The following is a 24,013-nucleotide window of genomic DNA, read 5'->3' as shown; positions in this document are numbered from 1 at the left end:
TCTCTCTCTCTCTCTCTCTCTCTCTCCTTCCTCAGCTGGGGCTACAGGGAGACCCTGTCTCAAAAAGACCAAAGAAAAAAAAAGTGTTGAGAATGGAGAAAGCTCAAGAAAATTGCTTATGGTTCCCTAGATGTTGCACAAGTGTCGTCTTTGTGTGTTCAGTCCTCTCTCGCCCATTCTCTTCCAGACTGTGTATGACCAGTACTTCATCACCTTGTATAACATCGTGTACACCTCCCTCCCTGTCCTGGCTATGGGGGTCTTTGACCAGGTACGGGGGGGTTGGTGACCAAGCAGGATGGTGAGGGCACAACTGTGAAAGTGTGGTTGGTGTAGTGGGTTTGGAGCAGTATATCCACTGCCTGTGGGCACCTCCAGTTAGGGAGGGAGTAGGGTTTCTCTCTGTCTTGACCCCAGGACCTATGACTCCCCTGGGTTACTGAACACAGATTGGTTGGGAGAAGCCGGTTTGAGCTTTGTTTTTGCTGTCAAAGACTTCAGAAAGAAGGAGCTAGGGACAGGGGCTGTCCTTGACCCCTGGAGTCAAAACAGGAGTTTCTGAGACTCTTCCCTCAACAGGATGTCCCGGAGCAGCGGAGCATGGAGTACCCTAAACTGTATGAGCCAGGCCAGCTGAACCTCCTCTTCAACAAGCGGGAGTTTTTCATCTGCATCGCCCAGGGCATCTACACCTCAGTTCTTATGTTCTTCATTCCCTATGGGGTGTTTGCAGAGGCCACGCGGCATGACGGCACCCAGCTGGCAGACTACCAGTCCTTCGCAGTCACTGTGGCCACATCACTGGTTATTGTGGTCAGTGTGCAGGTATGAGGCCGGGAGCTGCTCTCACTCAGGAAGGAGTGAGCCTTTCATCCTTGGAGCAGCCCTCACCATCACAGCCCTGTTTGTGAGGGTGGGGTAGGGGGTTTGGGGATGCTCTTGTTTGTCATAACTACTTTTTGCAGATTGGGCTGGATACTGGCTATTGGACAGCCATCAACCACTTCTTCATCTGGGGCAGCCTAGCTGTTTACTTTGCCATCCTCTTTGCCATGCACAGCAATGGGCTCTTTGACATGTTTCCAAACCAGTTCCGATTTGTTGGTAAGTATGGTTGCTTTTGAATCAGCGTGGAGTCAGAGCTGTTTTAGGACCAACAAGGGAGAGGCTAGTACTTTCCAAGGTTTGGTAGAGGATAAAGGAGTAGCTGGCCCAAGCCCTGTCCCCAAGGAGCTTCTGTCTGTGTTCATGAGAGTGGTGACCAGGGATGGCAGACTTCATGGTCAGCAAAGACAGTGCCAGTGGGTTGGCCAGGGATAGTCCCACAGAGGAGGCTGCTGTTAGTAAGCAAAGGCAGGAATGTGAAAGTGCCACTTGATTCTTAGAGAGGGCTTCAGCTAGGGTGGGGCAAAGAGCCACTCTCGGGAGGCAGAGGGAGAAGGGAGAGAGGTCTCCAAGTGCCAGGCTGTCAAGCGAGCTTTGCTTTTCTAGAAGCCTTCATTTATTTAGAGAAGACAGATGGTGTCAAAAGATTATTCTTTTCAAAAGATTGCTCCAGAAAGATGTAGTGGCACATGCCTGTAATCCCATCAGTTTAAGAAAAAGGTAGAGGTAAGAAGATCAGTTTAGGGTCATCCTTAGCTATATAGCATGTGTCAGACCCACCTGAGCAACATGAGATCCTGTCTTTAAAGAGAGACAAGAGCCGGCATGGTGGTGCACGCCTTCAATCCTAGCACTCGGGAGGCAGAGACAGGTGAAACTCTGTGAGTTTGAGGCCAGTCTGGTCTACAGTTCCAGGACAACTGGGGTGACAGGGAGACCCTGACTCAGAAAGACCAATAAAATAAAATAAAATAAATTTAAAAAAGAGAGGCTGGGAAGATGGCTCAGCAGTTAAGAGCACTGGCTGCTCTTGCAGAGGACTCGTTTGGTTCCCGGCACCCATCAGTAATTCCAGTTCCATGAGGTCTAACATCCTCTTCTGACCTCTGGGCATTGCATGTACATGGTGCCCTTACATACATGTAGGCAAAACACTCATATACATAAAAAAGGAAAGGAAGGAAGGAAGATGAGTTGGGAGCATAGCTCAGCAGAGTGCTTCTCTTCATGCATAAGACCCTGGCTTCTAGCTCTAGCAGAGCAAAAATAAAGGTTTATAGTTGTGATAGGAAGGCATCGGAGGGTTTGAACAAGGAAGTATTTATAAACAAACTGTTTGAGGCAAGGTCTCACTGTGTAGTCCTCGCTGTCCTCAAACTCACAGAGATTTACCTGCTCTACCTCCCCTAAGTGCTGGAATTAAAGGCGTGTGCCGTGGCAACTGGCATCCATTTCTATTTTATTTATTTATTTATTTATTCATTCATTTTTACTTACTTTACTTACTTAATTTATGAATGACAAGGTCTCCCTAGCCCAGGCTTAGCACAATTTCTATTTTTTTTATTGTTGTTGTTTTTGATCTTTTTGAAGCAGGTCTCCCTGTAGCCCCAGGTCTTCTGGAACTTGCTATATAGACCACGCTGACCTCTGCCTCCCAAGTGCTGGGACTAAAGGCGTGTGCCACCATGACTAGTTTCAGTTTGTTTTTAAAGGGTCACTTTTACCATTTGTGGAAAATCAAGTGGAGGGCTCCCCAGGGAAACAGGGAGTGCAGTTACTAGGAATCCAAGTAGGACTTGTGCTCTTGGATTTAGTGAAATGTGGGATCCTTAGATATTTAGAAAATGGAGCCAATGGGCTGGAGAAGTGGCTCAGTGGTTCAGAGCACTGGTGGTTCTTGCAGAGGACCAAGGTTTGATCCCTAGCACCCACATGGAAGCCCTCTTCTGATTTCATTGGCATTGTATGAAATGGGTGCACTTACATACATGCAGGCAATACACTGATACATTTAAAAATAATGAAAACAGAACATTTAAAAAAAGAAAATGGAGCCATCAGGAAGAGTAAGGTGGGAGGCAGGATTTCTAGTTTTTGGGCTAGATGATTGGTAACATTTCTCTAGCTGAGAAAGATATAGGTTTGGGGTGGAAGAGACAGCACATTGAGCTTCCAAGATACCTGTTGGGTGTTCTACAGAGATACCAATTAAGGTGTGTGAGGAGTCAGCTCTGGAGTTTTGGGACAGTTTGAGACCAGAGTCACATTTGGAGATAAGATTTAGGGGACGGGCAGAGATGAGGGAAGTCAAAGGTGGCTTGGGTTTTGAGGTTAGGAACATGCAACCACCAGAAATAGTGAGGAGTTTGCCCTGCTGTCTTCTTCATGACTCCTGTGCCCTCAGGGAATGCCCAGAACACACTGGCCCAGCCCACTGTGTGGCTCACCATCATGCTCACCACAGCTGTCTGCATCATGCCGGTGGTTGCCTTCCGCTTCCTCAGGCTCAGCTTGAAGCCGGATCTCTCTGACACGGTGAGAAGCCTGGCCTGGCAAAGCTGGCTGTAGGCCTTGGGGGACAGCTGCAGTGTGGCAGGAAAGACTTGCTCTGCTTGTGTGCTGTGCAGCTCTGGTTGGGCTGTGATGGCCCTCTGTTCTGTGCCACACGGCCCCAGAAGTTCCTGTGCTGGCTCTCCCCTGGGCCCCTGTTCCCTTGCTCTGCCCACCTGGTGCTCTGGGCTCCTGCCCCATGGCTGTGCCTGATGTTGCCAGGCCGACACTGAAAGACTCTCATTTCCCATGCCCCTGACCAGGTCCGCTACACACAGCTGGTGAGGAAGAAGCAGAAGGCTCAGCACCGCTGTATGCGGCGGGTGGGCCGCACTGGCTCCCGGCGCTCGGGCTACGCCTTCTCCCACCAGGAAGGCTTCGGGGAGCTCATTATGTCTGGCAAGAACATGCGGCTCAGCTCCCTCGCCCTCTCTAGCTTCACCACACGCTCCAGCTCCAGCTGGATCGAGAGCCTGCGCAGGAAGAAAAGTGACAGTGCCAGCAGTCCCGGTGGTGGAGGGGCTGATAAGCCCCTCAAGGGGTGAAGACCTGGACTGGGACAGCCTGTGCCTGGAACCAGAGCTTGCAGGACCAGCTTCTGGGAACTGCTGGTCCTCCTTCCCCTGCTGGACTGCCTTGATGGCTCACCAGCTTGGAGAGATAGAGAGAGTGGGCCCCAAGGGCAGAGCAGGGCTGTAGCCCATGGAAAGCTGCCTTGTGTGGAACCACGTGTGGAACCAAAAAAACGGGAAAACTGAGATTGGGTCTGCCCCTGTCCTGCTCGGGAGCTGGCAGGGAGACTAATCTCTGTATTTTTTTACTCCTTTTCCCCAGTGGGGCCCTTGTGTCCCTGTTCCTGAATTACACAAGAATGTATCATGCCGGGAAGCCAGAGACCTGCTGGGGCCTCTGGGCCCCTCACATTGTGTTATGTCTTCTTGGTTTGTGTTTGTGTGTTTGCTTTTGTCTTTTTTATTTGGCAAGTGGAGGCGGCCTTCATGTGACTTTATGTTGTGGTTGGTGTTTTAACTCTCCTGAGAAGGAGACTGGCACACACTGAGATGCCCCCACCTGGTGGAGTGGCTTGGGAGGGGCCACATCTCATGGGTCACCCTTAGGGCCCTAGTGCCCTCATGTGGTAGAGGAGCCATCAGAGAGGGAGAAACTGTCAGACAGAGGATAGCAGGAGTCTGAAGGAAGAGTTTGGTTCTGTCTCCTTCCTCACCTGGAGTGAAGTGCTGTGGTCTCTCCATGCACATGGCAGGTTCTGGAGTCTCTAAGTCCTGCTGGTATTGGGCTGGAGCTCAGAAAAGTGTTCCCATCATTCTCAGTGAGCTAAGGCTGAGGATGAAATGTGCTGAGGGAGGAAAAGTAGTTTTCTTAAATTTTAAATTTATTCCCAAATTCCTTAGCATACTTGCTTCCAACTTCCTTTCTCCCTCATCTGGTGCTGTCCTGCACCTGTCCCTGAGGGACTGAAAGGGGAAGCTGGTTTCTGCTGCTTTGGCCCAGTAAATAAGCCCCCCACCCCCACTCTCTAGTCTCAGCCCCAGGGAGGAGCTGTTCAGCCAGGCCAAATGTGGATGTCACAGTTGAACCCACTTCGTAGCCTGGCTCCCTAAGTAAGGTACTTCTCAAGTTAGTTGCTACCTAGTCAGCTTCCAGAAGAATCCTTTCCCCATGTTTGGTAGCTGAGGAGTAAGGGGCCGGGTACATGAAGAATGGTGTTGAGCTGAGTGGGGTACAAGAGTCTAAATGTTCTGTGTGGGAGCTTCAGAGGAGCTGGAGGTGGCCTGCAGTGTAGTTGAGGCTGGGTGGGTGGGGAGTAGGGGAACGGGGACCCTTGACAGGGAAACCCCTTTCGGCCACACAGTTTACAAGCCCAATATCATGTCTGTTTGTGTGTCTCTTAAGGGGAAAGTGATTTTTATACCAAAGAGGAAATGATTTTTTTTTCATATTTGGTTTGTCTATATTATATAAATACACACACATATATATATATATACAGCTATATATATTATTTTTTTGGTTCTCTCTCATTTTTTAGGGAGGGAGGAAAGTATCAAGTTGCATTGAGCTGTAATTAAGGAACATTCTGTATAATTTATGACACATTTCTATAATTGAAAAATTATCATTTTATGGATATAAAGATGCCTTTTTATAAAATTAAAATTTCTGAGAAGTGGGTAATCTGTCTCTTTTCTGATGTTTAATGAAGAGGGTAAAAGTGAAGACAAACTCAAGTGAGATTGAGAGAGTACATCTGGTGCAGCCGACGAGTCTGGGGCGGCGCCTCTGTGTGCCTCCTGGGTTTGAGCTTACACAGCTCTATATGGGCTGTGGGTGGTGCTGAGACAAGGTAGAAGGGCTTTGTGTTCAGTCGTCAGTCTTCCCGCCTCAGCTTCTGAGTAGCTGGGATTCCAGGCATTCACCACCAGGTTCTGATTTTTTTTTTTTTCAATCCCCTTCTCATTTCTTTTCCCCTGACCACAGACTCATAGCGTCACAGCGGCTTCCTGGATCTTCAGATGATTCTCAAGGAGCCTAAGTATTACTAAATATTGACTCCACAGGGCTTAGGTAAAGGCACACTCCTTGCTCCTGGGACAGGTGGGACCACGGTGGTGGACTGAGGACGTAGAGATGCTGCTGGGAGCCCTCAGCAACCCCTGAGCTGTGTCACCCCCTGCGCTAACCAGTCTGTTCTGCCATGAGGGAGTGCCTTCTCCCCTTCTTTTTCAGAAGTGGAGTTCCAAAGAAGTGCTAAGCTCAGAGGGAAGGCATGAAGACCAGCTTCCTCCTTCCAGAAGAGAGGCTGAGACGGGAGGATTGCCTTGAGTTTGAGACCAGCTTTGGCAATATAGCAAGACTGTTATAAACAAACAAGCCAGGGCAAGAAGAGAGCCCCAACCCTGGGAACAGTCTGTGGCTGCCTCTGCATAGGAAAACTGCCCAGCCTGCAACAGCCCTAAGCTTCAAGCAGCAAAGTACAACCAGCCTTAGTCCCCTTCAACCTCCTCAGGCCAAGCTTTTACTCCCACCCTAAGGTTAACACTTTTCCCATGAATGATGGGCCCTTGGCTCCTGAGACTTCATATCAGACCTACTGTGTGGTGTTCCAGGACAGAGAACCAGTCAGCTACAAAGAGAACAAGCTTCCTCCTCCTTAGCTGGCATGACACACTTTTTTTTTTTTTCCCATGTCTCCTCTCTTTGGTGAGTCTTGTTATATAACTCAGGCTGGTCTTGAACTCACACACTGATCCTCCTACCTGAGCTTCCCAAATGCTGGGATTACAGGCAAAAGATACCACTACCACACCAGGTATCTTTTTTTTTTTTTTGACAGGTTCTTACTGCCTGGAACTCCTCATAGACCAGGCTGGCCCAAAACTTCCTGGAGTCCTCCAGCCTGTCTCTAATGCTGGATTCTGAGCATTTACCACCAAAACTGGTATAGACATGTTTTCCTTTCTCTGTATGAAGGAGCTTCTATGGGTCTGCACCCACACTGATTTGTTATTCTCCTCCTTGCCTCAGCCGTACCCTGGACTCCTAATCCCTTGTTTGTAAGAGAGCTTGGGCTCTGAATGTCTTTGGCCCCACCATTGTCCCAGTGCTAGCTCTGCAGGTGCCAAATCTGACTAACGTCCTCACAGTTCTTCCTTGGCATCCCTGCTTTTGTTTTTCATTTTTATTTTACACATCTATACATATAAAATTTAATATATATAATATTGGAAAAGGACCTGACTCTGTAACCAAGACTGGTTTGAAACCCCAATGCTTTTATGCAGGAAGCAGTTAAATGTGCGGGCACCGGCCCTCAAAAGCAGAGCCCCAGCCTTTTATTGCCCTTTACAGTTCCGCTTCCTTGTCTCCCATGTCTGATAGCTCAGATCCTGATCGGGTACTGTGTGCTACAATGTCATGACAGTCAGAACTGTGCACTGCACTCAGGCTCAGACCATGCTGCAATTTTCTTTATTTGTTCAGGGGGATTCCACCACAACTGCACCTGGCTGACCTCCCTGTTCCTGAGAGCATTCATCTCAAATAAATAACTAATCATCTACCCATCTGTTCTGGAAGAGTTCCACCTCTGAAATTTCACAATTTGGAATATGACCCTCCAGATCCTTTGGTTTCTCTGCCGTCTGCTCCTGCTCCTAGGACATTATCCCTCCCTTTTATCCAAGCCTCTTCCTTCTTTTCTTATATTTCCTTTCCTTATATTCTTTCTTTAAAAAATTGGGAGGGGGGGTTGAGACAGGATCTCCCTGTAGACCCAGTTGTTCTGGATCTTGCTATGCTTCTGCCCTCCAAGTGCTGGGACTAAAGGCATGTGTCACCACACCTGGCTTATACGGATTTTTTGGTTGATTTATTTTTATTCTATGTGTATGAGTGATATGTCTGCATGTGCACCTGTATCATGCGGTGCCAGAGGAGGACAGAAGAAGGCATTAGATCCCCTGTAACTGAAGTTATGGATGGGTGTTAGCCGCCATGTGGGTGCTGAGACTTGAACCTGGATCTTGTGCAAGGGCAGCCAGTGCTTTTAACCACTGAGCCACCTCTCCAGCCCCTATATTGATTATTTTTAATTATGTATATGTATGTGTATGTGTGGGTATGCACGTGAGTGTGTGGTACCCACAGAGGCCAGAAGAGGGCACCTGATACTGTGGAGCTGGAGTTACAGACAGTTGTGAGCTCCCTTATACAGGTGCTGGGAACCTGACTTTGGCTCTCTGCAAGAGTAGTACAAACTCTTGCTGGGCATGTCACATGCCTTTAATCCCAGCACTCAGGAGGCAGAGGCAGGTGGATAGCTGTGAGTTCAAGGCCAGCCGGGTCTACATAGTGAGTTCCTAGGCCAACTGGGGCTACTGTGAGACCCTGTCCCGAAAACCTTCAGCCCCTTACATCCTTTTTTCATTCTTTCCCTTTATGGTGGTGGTGTGGGAGTGGTACATGCATATGTATCTGTGTTTGTGTTTGCATGTACCCCCATGTGTGCCTGTGCATGTACATATAGAGGCAAGAACAGCAGATTTGGTGTCTTCCTCTATTGCTCTCTACCTTACTGTCTCAAGACAGGGTCCTTACTGAACCAGAAGCCCACAGGGTCAGCTAGGCGGCCAGCCAGGAAGCTCCAGGGATCTGCCCATCTTCTATTGTCCTCTTGAATGCTGGGGTTACAGGCACTTGCAGCCACGCCCTGCTTTTTACGTGGGTGCAGGGGATTTAAACTCAGGTCTTTGTGCTTGCAAAGCAAACATACTTATCACCATGCCACCTTGCAGTCCCTTTTCATTTTGACAAGTTCTCACTATGTTTGTTGTCAGGCCGATCTTGAACTCATAAGCTTTAAGTGTTACTTCTGCTTCAGCCTCTAGCTCTTTAGTCGCCCATGCACCAGCACACCAGCAATTTACTTCTTTTCTCTGAGCCCTTACTTGGCTTACTCAGAAGCTCTGTCAGGCTGTGGCTGTGGAGTGTGGAATGTGAAAGGAGGGCAGAGGAGCAAGTGCTCAGGGGCCTCTCTCAGCAGGCCTTCAGCACAGTAACATTCATTCCCCCTCCCGTTTTCTTCCCTCCTCCCCATCCTTCCCACCCTACACTCAGCACATGATTATGTATTTTACCTTCTAGAAATGATTAAACTGCAATTCCTGCACCACTATTTCACAGTGCTATGGATCGCTCCAACAGCACATCTCTGCCCCAAAGATGGGCCATTAGTTGAGACTCAAAAAAATTATCCAAGCCAGGTGTGGTGCCTCATACCTGTAATCCTAGCGCTCAGGAAGTTCAGGCAGGAAAAGCACCTTGAGTATGAGAACAGCCTGTGCTAGATAGAGAATTTTAGGCCACACTAGACTACATAGTGAGATCTGACTTTAAAAAAAGTCTTGCTGGGTGTGGTGGCACATGCCTTTAGTCCCAGCACTTGGGAGGCAGAGGCAGGCAGATCTCTGTGAGTTTGAGGCCAGTCTGGTCTACATAGTGAGTTCCAGGTAGCTGGGACTACAGGGAGACCCTGTTAAAAAAAAAAAAAAAAAAAAAAAAAAAAAAAAAAGAAGTCTTGTCAGGCACAGTGTGCATGGCTTTAATCCCAGCACTCAGAGGCAGGTGGATCTCTGAGTTTAAGGCCAGCCTGGTCTACGTAGTGAGTTCCAAGCCAGCTGGGGCTACTGGGAGACCCTGTCTCCAAAAAAATTAAAAAAAAAGTCTTCGGGCAGAAAGACTTGATATGCCACCTTCTTGTCTGTTGCAAGAGAACAGAGACCAAACGGAAATGGTTCTACAGGCCAGATGCCTGGGACCCTTCTCATATAGCAATGGTGTCAGCATACGCAGCACAGAACTGTGGAAATGAACAGCAAGTCCCAAACTTAGTCGAAGAATTATTGGCAGCTGATTACTGCTGGGTGAGGAAGAGCTGATCTTCACAAAGGGAGAGACTAGATAGGCTGACTAAACCCCAGTGGATGAACTTGCACTGAGAGACATCTCCAGAGACTAACTCTACATAATAGGCCTTAACGCAAATGACAGAATGTATGAACTGCAATGTGTGTGGGAGGAGCTATGGGAGGGTGCCAAAGGGGAAGGGGAACGGGGAGTATAAAGATGATTTTATGTATGAAATTCAAAAAAAAAGAACAGAGACCAAAGCACTAAGGTTAGACAGACAGGCAGCTACAGCACTCCCTGTTGCTACTCCCTGGGGCACAAGGGAGGGAGTCCCTGAGACAGACTCAGGACTGTAGACCTTGGTCTCCAGTCTAGAGGGAGTCAGTCATTGGGAGGCTCCTGCCCTTGGTCCCTGGAGGTTTGGAATGAAGGGAGGCACCGAATTTCTCCTTATCTCTGTTCTGGGAGCAAAGTCAAGGAAAACTGCACCTGAATTCTACACAGTGTGGGGAGAGTTTGTAGATGTGCATCCTGAGGCTGAAGCGAGGATGACTGGCTATGCTCAGAAAGAGAAGTAGTGTTCTGTGCTGGGCTTCGGTCAAGTCTCTTCCCAGCTGTCTGCACCTTCTCTTTTGGGCTGTGCCCTGCCTCCACGTCGGAGAAGGACTCCCAGGAACACCCACAGAAGTTGCTCTGTGGAGACCTCCCCACAACTGTTAGGATCATGGATAAGGACTGCTCCCCGCTCCTGCCTGATGTTGGGGACCCCTGCTGTTTAGGGTAGCAGTCTCCCCATGTCCGGATAGCCGCAAGCCGGATCGGTGCAAATGGGGAGACTCCCCTTCTCAGCGGAGAGCCTGCTGGGCGCCTTCTGCTCTCCTCCGACTTACTTTTGAAATGCCCATCACAAGATACATGCCCTCCGGCACAGGAGCTACCAGGTTTTAATCAGGCATTGTCTGATAGCCTGATAGAAGCCCACCGCCCTATGTAAATGAAGCATTCCAGGAGCACCTATCAGCTAAGGCTTCTTCTATTGTCTCCACACTATAAATAGTCCTAGTTTTACCCCAATAAAGTTGGAGCTGGAGCTGAATCATGACCCGGCAGCTGACGGATGTCGAACACAGAGGGAGTGCTCAGTAGATTGGGATGGAACCCGACTGGGTAGCTGACAGCGGTCCTCCAGAGCCAGGCCAGTAGCGGAGAGTCTCAGCAGACGCGGTGCGGGGGACCGCCCCACGTCCCCCCACCCGGCAGCTGACGGATGTCGAACACAGAGGGAGTGCTCAGTAGATTGGGACGGAACCCGACTGGGTAGCTGACAGCGGTCCTCCAGAGCCGCCAGGCCGGTAGCGGAGAGTCTCAGCAGACTTGGTGCGGGGGACCGCCCCACGTCCCCCTAGCTGCGCGAGGGAGACCGGTGCCACGCCCAGCAGCTGGCGCTCCGCGAAACCTGCACGCCCATACCTAGGAGAAGGAGACATGGCCTTGACTCTCTCTGCCTGTGGAACTAGTGGTGGCTCAGCATCCTCATCACCAATGGTTGGTTGTTAATTGCTTTGGCTCAGGTGCACCTTTGACAGTCCTGTGAAAGTGGTCCTGCATAGAGCTGTCCATTCAGCAATGCTGTAAAGACAGGCGGCCCAGAATGTTCATGGGTTGCAGGCCAAAGGAGGAACTCTCCCACTCCAAGTCTAGGAATGGAGGAAAAATGAGGTCAGGCTAACAGCCAGTCAAGGGACTTTATGTCCTCCTTAAGAGATGCATCCCTGCAACAGTGTGGAAGACCAGATTCCAGTTAGAACCTGCTAACCTTGCCCCTCTCTTCCCATTCCCCTCTCCCTGCTGCCCTGTGAGGCATCCTGCATGCACAGAGTCACCCCAGTTCACAGGTTCAGCACTCCAAACAGCTGTTCCTGGCACCTTTTGGGGCTAGGTGTACAGGCTAGCAGAGCGGGCTCTGTGGACCAGACTGTGACACAAGGCCCAGAGACACTGGAAATGGATGATTGCTGCTTGGGCATAAACTCTCAAGAGTCTAGAACAGCTGGAGAGGAGGGTGTGCTCAGTGGTACAGTGCTCTTCTACAGTGTACCAGGCTCTGGATTCCATCCCCAGCACTGAAGACAGGAGAAGGAGAAAGAAAACACTTTCAGTCTGTGATGGTTTGACAAAAAATGATCAAGAGAAAGTAAACAACAAACAAACAAACAGAAAACCCCACTCCACTCTGCTGGCTATGGCCCTGGTCTGTAATCCCAGCCCTTTGGAGGCTGAGGCAGGGTCAGGAGTACAAGGTCAGCCTCTGCTACATAGCAAGTTTGTGGCCAGCCTCGGGCTGTATGAGACCTTGTCTCAAAAAAACAACAAAAACACTTTTCTTTCAATAGAATCTGGAGAGTTGGCTTTGTAGCTCAGTGGTAAGGCACTTGCTTAGCATGTTGAAAGTTGAATTACCAGTGCCAGAAAAGAAAACAAAAGCCAGAAAATCAAACGGAGCCTTAATATTTTAAAAATATGGGGGTTGGGGATTTAGCTTAGTGGTAGAGCATTTGCTTAGCAAGTGCAAGGCCTTGGGTTTGGTCCTCAGATCTGAAAAAAAATTTATTATTATTATTTTTTCAAAAGCATTTCCCCCCCAAAAGCACTTAAAATTTTTAAAATTTATTATTTTTATTTTATGTGTATTCATGTATTGCCTGCATGTAGGTAAGTGCACTGGTGTCATGCAATGGCCACAGAGGACAGAAGAGGCTGTCGGATTCCCTGGAACTGGAGTTATGGACAGGTGTTAGCTGCTATGTGGGTGCTGGGATTTGAACCCGGGTCTTCTGCAAGAACATTCAGTGTTCTTAACTGCTGAGCCATCTCTCCAGCTCCTTATTTATTATTTTTATTTTATATGTATGAGTGTATTGCCTACCTGTATGTAAGTGCATCCGTGTTGTGCAATGCCCAGGGAGGTCAGAAGAGGGCTTTAGATCCCCCTGGAACTGGAGTTATGGATGGTTGTTAGCTGCCATGTGGGTGCTGGGACTCAAACCCAGGTTCTTTGCAAGAGCAGCTAGTGATCTTAACTGCTGAGTCATCTCTCCAGCCCCTGGCCTCAAGCTTTTGGGCTCAAGTGATTTTACTGCCTCAGCCCTAGAGTGGCTAACACTAGAGGTACACGCCACCATAAACAGCTATAACTTCAGTTTTAGTTTTTCTAGATTTTTTTTTTTCTGGATTTTTTTTGAGACAGTGTTTCCCTGTAGTCCCAACTGGGCTAGAACTCACTACGTAAACTAGACTGGCCTGGATCTCAAAAAGATCCTCCTGTCCCTGCCTCCTGAGTGCTGGGATTAAAGGCATTCAGCCACCACACCCAGTTATTTTTTTAATTTTTTTAGGTGTATGAGTGTATTGCCTGCATGCATGTGAGTGCGCCTGTGTCATGCAATGCCTCAGAGTCAGAAGAGAGCTTTGGATTCCCCTGGAACTGGAGTTAAGAACGGTTTGTAGCCACCATGTGGGTGCTGGGAATCGAAACTGGGTCCTCTGCAAGAGCAGTCAGTGCTCTTAACCACTGAGCCATCTCTCCAGCACCCCCAAATTTTTTAAAAAGTAAATTAAAAAAATGCAATAGAACTCAAGAAATCCTAGACCTAGAATAAATTTTTGTTTTTTAAAAAATTACATTTATATAGCCGGGCGTGGTGGTGCGCGCCTTTAATCCCAGCACTTGGGAGGCAGAGGCAGGTGGATCATTGTGAGTTTGAGGACAGCTTGGTCTACATAGTGAGTTCCAGGACAGCTGGGGCTACAAGGAGACCCTGTCTCAAAAAGACAAAAAAAAATTATATAGCCTTTTATAATTTATAAAACCTGATATGGTGGTACAGACCTTTAATCTCAGCACTCAGGAGACAGAAACAAGAGGATCTCCATGAGATCAAAGCCAGCCTGGTCTTTATAGTGAGTTCTAGGCCAGCTAGGGCTACAGGGAGATCCTTTCTCAAAAAGACAATAAATAAATAAGTAAATTAATTAATTAATCAATCAATAAAAAATGTATATCTAGCTGGGTGTGGTGGTGCACGCCTTTAATCCCAGCACTTGGGAGGCAGAGGCAGGCAGATCTTTGTGAGTTCGAGGCCAGCCTGGTCTACATAGTGAGTTTCAGGACAGCTGGGGCTACAAGGCAGACCCTGTCTCAAAAAAGACCCCCCCCCAAAATGTATATCTATGTAGATATAGTGTGTGTAATTACATTTTTATATTTAGTGTGTGCAATTATATATATATATATTGTGTGTGTGTGTGTGTGTGTGTGTGTGTGTGTGTGTATGTGTGTGCTGAGTGTGCCTCTCCACTGAGGCAGTCAGTGGAGACCTCTCCTGTCCCCAACCAGGCTCTGATCCCACCCTCCTTCAGGAATGGAGTAGGTAGGTAGTAAAGGCACAAAGGGAGGCACTTTATTGTCAATTCAGGATTGACAACCTTAAATGGGACCGGACAACTTAAAGCAGATCACCACTGGGAAGTTAGCATGGCAGCAGAGAGCAGACACAGCTCTGAGAAGTGGTACATACAGCTCAAAGCTCTCAGACCTTGAACTTGGGGAGCAAGTCTGCAGCTCTGAGAAGTGTTCAGCTCCTGGTAGGGTCAAGGGAAGAACCTTGAGTCACCACAAGTTGAGAAAAGTTCACAATCAAATCTGTCTCTGAGATGTTTGTTAAAATGTTTCCATCATTTCCATCATTTCTGTGGTTCCCACTTATTTGGGGCTGCTCCTGCACTGACAGCAGACTGATCCCCACTTGAGCCTGGGGCTCCTGCCCACAGTCAGAAAACTGTCACAAAGCTCTGTATCAGCCCCTACCACCCACCCCCTAGCACCACAGGGCCAGTGAGGACAACTTACGGGAGTCAGTTCTGTCCTTCCACCATGTTAGTCCTGAGTCAGATTTGGTAGCGTGTCTCACTAGCTTGATTTGTTTTGTTTTGTTGTTGTTGTTGGTGGTGGTGTGAATGTGTGTTTGTGTGCATGTATTTTAAGGCAGAAAGAGTTTATTTTGGCTTACAGTTACAGAGGAACAGAGACCATCATGTTAGGGAAGGCATGACACCAGGAGCAAAAGCTGACAGATCACACTGCATCTGCTCACAGGAAGCAGAGCTGGTTTGCGTTTGTTTGTTTGTTTGTTTTTTTGAAATAGGATCTCTCTGTAACCCCAGCTGGCCTAGAACTTGTTAGGTAGACCAGGGCGGTTTTGAGCTTAGAGATCTACCTGCCTCTGCCTCCTGAGTGCTGGGATCAAAGGCATGTGCCACCATGCCCAGCTGTTTTTGGTAGTTTAGGCTAGTCATCCTCCTGTCTTAGTCTCCCAGTGCAGTAAGTTAAAATTTAAATGTGTTGGCCTTTTAGGAAAACTTTAGATATTTGTTGGAAGTAAAACTTAAGGGGAAAATCATGTAGTTTTTTTTTTTTTTTTTTAGCTTTTAATTAAAGGAATGCCTAGTTGCCAGATGATATCAGACTAGCACACAGCACAGAAACTGTAACACACGTTACATTTTTTTTCTTGGCTTTTTTTTTTTTTTTTGAGAGAGAGGGTCTCCCTGTAGCCCCAGCTGGCCTGGAACTCACTATGTAGCCCAGGTTTACCTCCAATTTGGAAAAATCCTCCTGCCTCAGTCTCTCATGTTCTGGGATTATAGGTCTGCACCACCTACCTAGCCAACATTAAAACTTTTAAATGGAACATACAGTTTTTACTATTTGACATCTAAACACAGAGTGCATTAAGAAGTGAGTATCAAGAGCCAGGCGTGGTGGCGCATGCCTTTAAGCCTAGTACTCAGGAGGCAGAGGCAAGCGGATCTCTGTGAAATCCAGGCCAGCCTGATCTACATGGCAAGTTCCAGGCCAGCTGGGGATACAGGGAGACCTTATCTCAAAAAGACCAGAAAAAAAAAATCAAGGATGTACTGATAAACCCTTAGGATTATGTTGTGAACTGAAGTGTATCCTCTCCCCCAATTCATGTGTTGAAGCCCTTTTGACATTGTGACCCAACTTTATCATCTGCAAAGTCATAATCAAGAGCCACACAATCCAATTATTAAAAACTTGCAAAATAACGCATAATCTTTGAAGCAAATTTACAATTTTGTGGATGGCCACATTCGTAGACATCCTTGACTGAATAAGGCCCAAGGACTGAGGTTAGACACACAGGTGGGGCCTCACCCCTAATGTTGCTGTGTTTTGGAGTACAGAAGTGAGGTGAAGAAGGTCACTGATCTGATAGGTTTAGTGTTCATACAAGAAGAGATACGTAGCCAGGAATGGCTGGCACATGCCTATAGTCCCAGCATTTAGGTGGTAGAGGCAGGAGGATCAGGAATTTAAGTCCAGCTTCAGATACACAATGAATTTGAGGACAGTATGAGTGAGCTATGTGAGACCCTGTTTCAAAAACCAAAAACCAAACTCAAAAAGAGACATCATCGAGTTCTCCCTCTATCTCTTCATATGTATTGAGGGAAGGTCATACAAGGACAAAGTAACTGTCTACAGCCAGAGAGACAGCCCGTACCAGAACCCTAGCGCTTCAGCAGGACTGAAAAACAATACCCAGTGTTTAAGTCTCCAGGCCTGTGGTATTTTGCTATGACTGCTGGAGCTGAGGAATACAGAGCTGATAGTTCCAGTTCAGCTCGGAAGACAGCTCCTTATTGTCTGCTAAATTTGTTACATTGTGGAAAATACTGTTAGTATAATACTGTTTATCCATGACCTGGGCTTATTTTCTCATAGAAAGCCTAATTAGCCCAAGCTTCCCAAATTTCTATCATAGTAAACCTGTCAGATAAGGGACTCTATTTATACTAAGTCTTTAGGCAAATGTAAGCAAATATGTTTACCTAAATGGGATGATAGTAGCAAACAAATAACTTCACTAAAAACGGTTGAGGCTAGGCATTGTGGTTCACACCTATGACCCCAGCATTCCGGGGGCTGAGGAGGAGGATTGGCACAAGTTTGAGGCTCATCATTCTGGGCTACAATGTGAGACCCTGTCTCAAAAAATCTAAACAAAAAGCCAGGTGTGGTGGCTCATGCCTGTAATCCCAGCGTGCTGGAGACTAAGGCAGGAGGAATGCCATGAGGTTGGGGTCAGTCTGAGCTATATGAGTACCAGGCCAGGCCAGGCAGGACTACATAGCAAGACCCTGTCTCACAAACAAAACCCGGAAAAATATTGTTTTTTAATTAATTTATTTTAGTGTGTGCATTAGTACATGGGCAAGTAGCTGCCAGGGCTCATAGGTGAGTGTTAGAAGATATTGGCGGGAATCAGTTCTGTTATTCCAGCAAGTGGGTTCCAGTGTTCATGGAGGTAAGGGTCCCCACACAAAGCTTTCTGACAGTCTTCGGGCTCAAGTCCTTACATGGGGCTGCTGATAACCATTAGTACAGCAGCAACAGCAGCAGCCCAAAAGAGACAGAAAAACAGGACTGGAGAGATGGCTCACGAGTTAGGGGCACTACTGACAATGCTTGCGGAAGACTCAGGTTCGGTTCCCAGCACCCACATGACAGTTAACAACTCCAGTTCCAGGGAATCCAGCACCCTCTCCTGGCCTCTGTGAACACAAGGGTGTACTTCATACATGCAGGCCAGACACTCATCACATAAGACAAGTACAGGTAAAGACAGGTGGAGAATGGGATTGTGAACTTGTAGCAACTTTTGATGGACTCCAGATTCTTCCCCTCCCCACCAGGCTTGACAAGATTCACAGCTCTTCCTTGATTGATCTGTTTTTCTCCCTTGTGTGTCCTCATTCAGCCAATCAGGGCCCAGCTGGCAACAACTGGCTTCCTGTAACTCTGGACTGCCTCTGGTAGGGCACATTAGAATTCCACAGAGGAGAGAGGTGACTGTTGTACCCAGAGCACCGGAGGCTTCAGCTCCCGGTCTCGCACTAGTCCCTGTCTTGGCCTCTGAGACTCCACACTTCCACTGCAGACAGGAATCCCTTCACTCTGCAGTTCCCAGCCCTCAGACTGCTCAGAGACTGTGGCTATGCTGGTTCTTGGCTCGCATCTCACCATTACCAAGAGCTCAGACCTGTTCTGTTTAAATGATCAAATTCTATGTGGCAATCTGTTTTAAGTTGTTTTATCCCCTTTTGGGTTGTCAATCCTGAATTGACAATAAAGTACCTGGGGTTTGTGCCCTTCCCTGTCCACCCACGCTGTTCTTGGAGGGGAATGGGACCTCCTCTTGTTCACTTTAATTCTCTCCTGGAGGAACTACTCCAAATTGGCAGCGTCCACTAGTCCATCTTTTACAGGATAGCTGCAGTCAAGGGGGAACTTCAAAACCTGCTTCTTTTTTTCACCCCTCTTCACCACAAGCTTTTTCACGGTGCCGTGGTGACAATGGAGACAGAAAAGGAGGGAAGCGCAAGAAGAAATTATTATAGAAATGAAGAAGCAGTTTGACGTGAGTGCTCCTTAGTACTCCAGAGGTCAAGGTGAGAGAATTTCAAGTTCCAGAGCAGCCTGCCTCAAAAAACAAGATTATAAAGAGGAAAACTGCCATCTCTAAGTACCTAGAAATAACTCTGAGTGAGTTGTCATGTACTCTCCACCTGAAATATCCCCTTGTGCGCTGGACCACTGTTCCCAACTCCCCAAAGATAACCTCTGTATTGACCCCAACACCACAGATCATTCTGTACTTGACACAAATAGAATCCAGAGGTATGGACTATTTTGTGTCTGCTGTGTGTGTGTGTCCATTGCTTCGAATGAACTCAGGGCCTAGGGCCTTGGGCTTTCCAGGCAGGAACTGTATCATGAAGCTGCACCCTTTTCCAAATTGTAAATATTTTTTTTTTTTTGATGCAGCGTCTCCCTGTAGCCCCAGTTGTCCTGGAACTCGCTATGTAGACCAGGCTGGCCTCAAACTCACAAAGATCTGCTTGCCTCTGCCTCCCAAGTGCTGGAATCAAAGGTGTGCATCACCACGCCAGGCCATAAAGCTGCACTCTTAACCTTGGGCTGGATCCAACACATTTATGAGATTCACCGGCACACACTGCACAAAACTAGGGAGTAAGCAAAATGTGACCAGAGGGCTTTGACTTTCTGACCCTTGTGTGAGTCCAAACGGCAGGTGGTGGCCTAGATCGATCATCTCCAGTTGTCTTTTTGGTAATGGTGGTGCCATGTGGTAGTGTTCCAAGGCTGGCTACTATTAGAACAGCAATATGACTCTGTCAGTTCCCCGGCCTCTCTGCTGTACCCAGAAAACCCAGGAAAATGGTGTCTCTGGGGTCATCCACCACATTTGTCCTCAGGCTGAACCAAGCACTCCCTCCCTGAGTGCTTGACCCTCCCTGAACCAAGCACTTTGACTAGAGTGGTAGTGTGCCCTGTTGGGCAGGACATGTGTGTGGCAGGAGGAGGTACCTTTGGCTTAGTTGCACTTGAGCCCATCCCTGGGAATGAGGCCAAGCCATCAAACTGTTACTGGTGAACTGGAAAAATCACATCATTCCTGGACAAAGCAGCCTAAGGTTAGAGTGTGACAGTGCCTGTAATCTCAGCACTCTGGAGGCAGAGATGGTGGATCCCTGGAGCAAACTGGCTAGCTGGAATAGCTGGAATTGGCAAGCTCCAGGTTCAGCAAGACCTAATAAGAGTGATCAAGGAAGATATCCATGTTAACTTCAGTCCTCCACATGCACACGCGCATGCACTTGCACACTCAGCCCCACACACATGCCCACACATACACACATGCAAAAGATATAAAACAATTAAAAGAGGCTGGGCGTGGTGGTGCACACCTTTAATCCCAGCACTCGGGAGGCGGAGGCAGGTGGATCTCTGTGAGTTCGAGGCTAGCCTGGTATACATAGTGAGTTCCAGGCCAGCTGGGGCTATAGGGAGACCCTGTCTCAAAAAGACCAAAAAAAAAACCAACCAAACAAACAAACAAAAAAACCCACAACAACAAGAAAACCCAGCAATTAAAGGAAACCAGAGTACGGGGAAAGGACAAAGTGTCTTGTAAGAAAGGACAAGATGGGAACTGGAGAGGTGGCTCAGCAGTCAACAGCGTGGCTGCTCTTGTTGAGGACCCCCAGTTTGGTTCTCAGCACACGTCAGCAGTTTACAACAACCTGCAACTCCAGCCTGCCCTCTTCTGGACTCCAGCATGCCTGCATTCACATACGCATATACTCCACCCTACACACATGTACACAGAATTAAAAAATAAAATAAATCTTGGGGCTGGAGAGCTGACTTAGCAATTAAGAGTACAGGCTGCTCTTGCAGAGGACACAGTTCCCAGCACCCACGTGACAGCTCACAATCATCTGTAACTCCAGTTCCAGGGATCTGATGTGCTCTTCTGGCCTCTGTACACATTGCACACACATGGTACACATACATGCACTCATGCACATAAACTAAAAATAAATCTTAAAAATAATATGTCTTAAAATAAAAAGGATAAGATGAGCAAGCAGGGAGGGAGAGAACCAGGAGCCAGTCCCTTGAGCCTTTGTCCTCCAAGGCTTTTCTGAGATGGACATTAAAACTATATTCTGCCCAGGATGACACGAGCATTGGGTGTGAAAACTGAGCTCTGTCACCTTGGGTCAACCAAGAAAGAATAATTAATTGCATTCTATTACTGTTTTTTTTCAAGTTTCAGAGATTTATTGATCAGTGTAATAAACTCCAAGTAATCAACATGAGTTATGCATTTGGAGGAGAATATTTCCTGCTTAAGTGGAAAATTGTGCAAATGGCTTCTGAAAGACCTTCATGATAAGCAGCTTTATGGTGAAACATGTGACTTAGAGGTCAGTACCTTCTTTCTTCAGTTTGCTGTAGTCCACATTCACTGAGTAGAACTTATACTACTCATTGGGACCCAGTTTATTCCAAGGCTCTGGGTTATTCTTCCTGTCTCAACTGACATCTGGATTGAACATTGCCAGACGTAGCACATACAGTGCTGCTCCAGTACCTCCTGCTCCAATAAACATGAAGAGGGCAATCAGCTTGGATGCTTCTTGGTCTGACCGAAGATCTGGCAGTTCATGTTTGCGGTAGAGGCCTACCTCTGAAGACACACTGGAACAAACCTAGGGCCGCACACTGAGCAGCCTCTATTAGCATTGGTTTTAACATTTAGTTCTGTGTGGTCCAAAACTCAGAATGTTTGAAGTAGGAGATAGAAAATAGCATTTTATTTCTATGAGTTTGCCTTCTAGCTTTTGCTAACTTTTGGTGGGGAAGGAATAGATAATGGTATCTCCTGCCATTCATTTAACCTTTAGCTTTCTGGCCACTTTAAAGCCCCTTTGATTGGATTGGTTCATCTTTAAATAACCTTACAGTTTTAAGTCTCTCTTAGAGTCCAGGTCTGCAATGGCCCTCCCCCAGTGCAGTAAAGCCCCATGAGACAGGTCCCTGGGGCCTCTCGAAAACAGGAGTTGAGTCAGCATGGGTCAGCATAGTCTGTTGTTTCCCCCTGATAAGTTTCGCAATGTATGGACCTCTGCCTCCTACGGAAGCTATTTTTATTTCTCCTGCCTTCTGCACACCTATAAAAGCCTCCAGCCAGCAGCTTGTGAGCTGGAGGCATCCTTACTCCCAAGCTGAGAGCCACCCTGTGTGATCTTCCAAATAAATCCTGCTCTGCCAGAGTTCTTGTCTGTGTCTTAGTTTTTACCTAACATATGGTGCTGAAACCCATGACTGCCATTGGAGATCGCATGTAAAGAACTCCAGCTGGCCGGAGTGGCCGCTGCTACAGGCCCCCTGCCCACACCACTGATTTGGCTTTGAGGTACATCCTGATTCTCTTTCTCCTCTCTCTCTGTTTCCTCTCTCCCTCTCTTCTCCCTTCTCAATTTCTCTGTTTGATCTGACTCAGAGGTCACTCCTAGACCAAAACTCAAGGACACTGGGCAGCACTGGTCTCCGAGACCACTGAGCGTCTGGCACAGTTACTGTGTCTGCCTAAACCCACCTGAAGGATAGACTTGCCCCTCTGTTGTTCTCAAACCCTTTCTCTTAGAATCTCCCTGTCCTGGTGAGTGGTTCTCCTTAAAGGAGCACAGATCTCTCCAGGCCTGCTAAAAGGTTTTCTGGCTGCCCATTGTGACGGGGGTCCCAGAGACCTTAGCAGCCTACTACCTATGCAGGGGGTGCAGGCCTCTCGTCTCAAGGTCATATTAGTGTTTTGTGTAAACTTTTTGAACTTTGGCTCTGCGGATCAGAGTCTCTCTTTTCCTCGTTCTATTCAGTCTCTGAAACTCCGAGAGGAGGCCAACCCCACAAAGGCACGGGCTTGACCTGAGGCATGTCCAAAGGCTGTTCTTAAGACCCGGTAAAACGGGGAAGGCAAACTCTGGAAGTTTCCAATCTCCCTCCTTTTCTTCTCACAGCCTCTCACTAAGCCTCACTCTCTCTCTTCCTCTCTTTCCTTGCTCCCTGCACCTCCCCTTCACTTTGGCTTTCTTGAGCTCCCCGATTCGGAGCTTTTCTGTCTTGCTCCCACCTTCCTCTTCCCTCAGCTTCCACTGAGTCTCAGACTGTTGTTGTGAGCAGAGCTCGCTGCTGCGCCAGCTGTTGGCTGGGGTACGCGGGTTTCGCTGCTGGGCGGGTCCCTGGCTCTCTGCGGCTGCCTGGTGCTGGGAGCTACAGACCGGGCGGGTCTGCGACGGCTCTGGCAAGTGCAGACTCTGCGCCAAGGCAGGCTGCCGGGCGCTGGCGGCTCTGTGGATCGCTGCAAGCTGCCCGGTGGGCTGCGCCAATCTGCAGGGGGCTCAGGCTAGCTGCGGGATGCTCTCACTGTGCCCACGGGACGTTGGCCACTGTCCCAGGAGCCAAGGCGGGGAGCCCGCAGGAATGGCGAACGCAGAAGCTTCTGGAGTGAATGTTGACGGGGGACAGCTCCTTGGGGAGACTGAATCACAGGCTGGTCGCAGGCACAGTGAGACACAGATCAGCCAAGTTCAATGATCTCAGTGATACAACTCTGCTTTATTAGGGTGAAACTAGAAGATTTATAGTGTGGAGGCAGTAGCAAAAGCCTCAGCTGATAGGTGCTCTGTAGGATGCTTCATTTACATGAGGCGGTGGGCTTCTATGCTGTCAGACAGTGCCTGATTATCACATAGAAATAACCCGGTAGTTTCTATACCAGAGGTCATGTATCTGTGGCGGCCACTTCAAAGTGAGCCAGGAGGAGAGCAGGAGGCGCCCTGCTGAAAAAGGGGAGTTTCTGCATCAAGCGCCGAGCCGGCTCCCGGCTATCCGGACATGGAGAGACTGTGACCCTAACATCAGGGGTCCCCAACATCAGACTCTCTCTCTCGCTCTCTCGCTCTCTCTCTCTCTCTTCACCCCCTACACCCTATGTTTGATTTCCTACTCTGCTGCCTGGACTGCCACACTTTTGCTCCTGGGCTTTCTGCTTGAGTCGTAAAACCACACGGTGTGTCAGAAATCTTTCTTCTCTGGTTACAGGACGCCATTTCCAGAGATAGGAACACAACGGCCTTCCTGTCAGGACAGGAACTGCTCTTTCCCCTCTCTGGTGATTGCAGTATGCTGCCTCCAGGGACAGGGAGCACATCTTGGGCCCTCGTCGATAAAGGACGCCTTTCCTGATATTGGTTCTACACACCCTGGCCTGGCCTATGACTCACCTCTTCCTCCCTCTCTCTTGTCCTTGTGTCCCTTGCCTTTCTGCCTCGAATCTTAGCCACAATCCCAGACTCCACTCCCCATGAGGAGAGAGTTCTCATTATCTCCTCCTATGTGCTTGCTCAATTCCTTCTCTATCTCCTCTGCAGTGTATACATAATCTGTCACTATGGGAACCACTCAGTCTAAACCTGAGGGTCTGGTTCCTCTTGCTTGCCATCTCAAGTGTCTAAAACAATTAGGACTTTCAGACACAATCAAGCCAAAACACTTAAAGTTTCTGTGCACCACTGCCTGGCCACAATACAAGCTAGACAATGACTCTGTTTGGCCAGATGCAGGAACCCTAGACTTCAACATTTTAATAGATTTAGATAATTTTTGCCAACATAGTAGCAAAAGGTCCGA

The 24,013-nt window shown here is 48.1% G+C and overlaps 1 protein-coding gene and 1 pseudogene across 7 annotated transcripts in view; one reads left to right on the top strand and one right to left on the bottom strand.

The window, feature by feature from the left end:
• Atp8b2 (ATPase phospholipid transporting 8B2) overlaps positions 1-5,631 on the top strand; it is a 26,323-nt gene extending 20,692 nt beyond the window's left edge. For 4 of the 7 annotated variants that reach the window (XM_029557278.1, XM_029557274.1, XM_029557280.1 and 1 more), the window contains 5 exons: positions 188-271; positions 580-825; positions 966-1,104; positions 3,293-3,423; positions 3,702-4,060. In XM_029557278.1, the coding sequence (XP_029413138.1) occupies positions 188-271; positions 580-825; positions 966-1,104; positions 3,293-3,423; positions 3,702-3,983 (882 nt within the window). In that variant the 3' untranslated portion in view covers positions 3,984-4,060. Of the gene's footprint in view, positions 1-187; positions 272-579; positions 826-965; positions 1,105-3,292; positions 3,424-3,701 lie in introns of all 7 variants that reach the window. The other 3 variants (XM_008854789.3, XM_008854784.3, XM_029557267.1) reach the window with 2 other exon arrangements.
• Positions 5,632-11,156: 5,525 nt separating this feature from the next.
• Positions 11,157-20,990, bottom strand: LOC103752194 (annotated as a pseudogene).
• Positions 20,991-24,013: the final 3,023 nt, after the last annotated feature.

The sequence above is a fragment of the Nannospalax galili genome, unplaced genomic scaffold (genome assembly GCF_000622305.1).
Source record: "Nannospalax galili isolate Female #2095 unplaced genomic scaffold, S.galili_v1.0 scaffold591, whole genome shotgun sequence".
NCBI classification, from domain to species: Eukaryota; Metazoa; Chordata; class Mammalia; order Rodentia; family Spalacidae; genus Nannospalax; species Nannospalax galili.
This window is presented reverse-complemented; position numbering and strand designations above follow the sequence as displayed.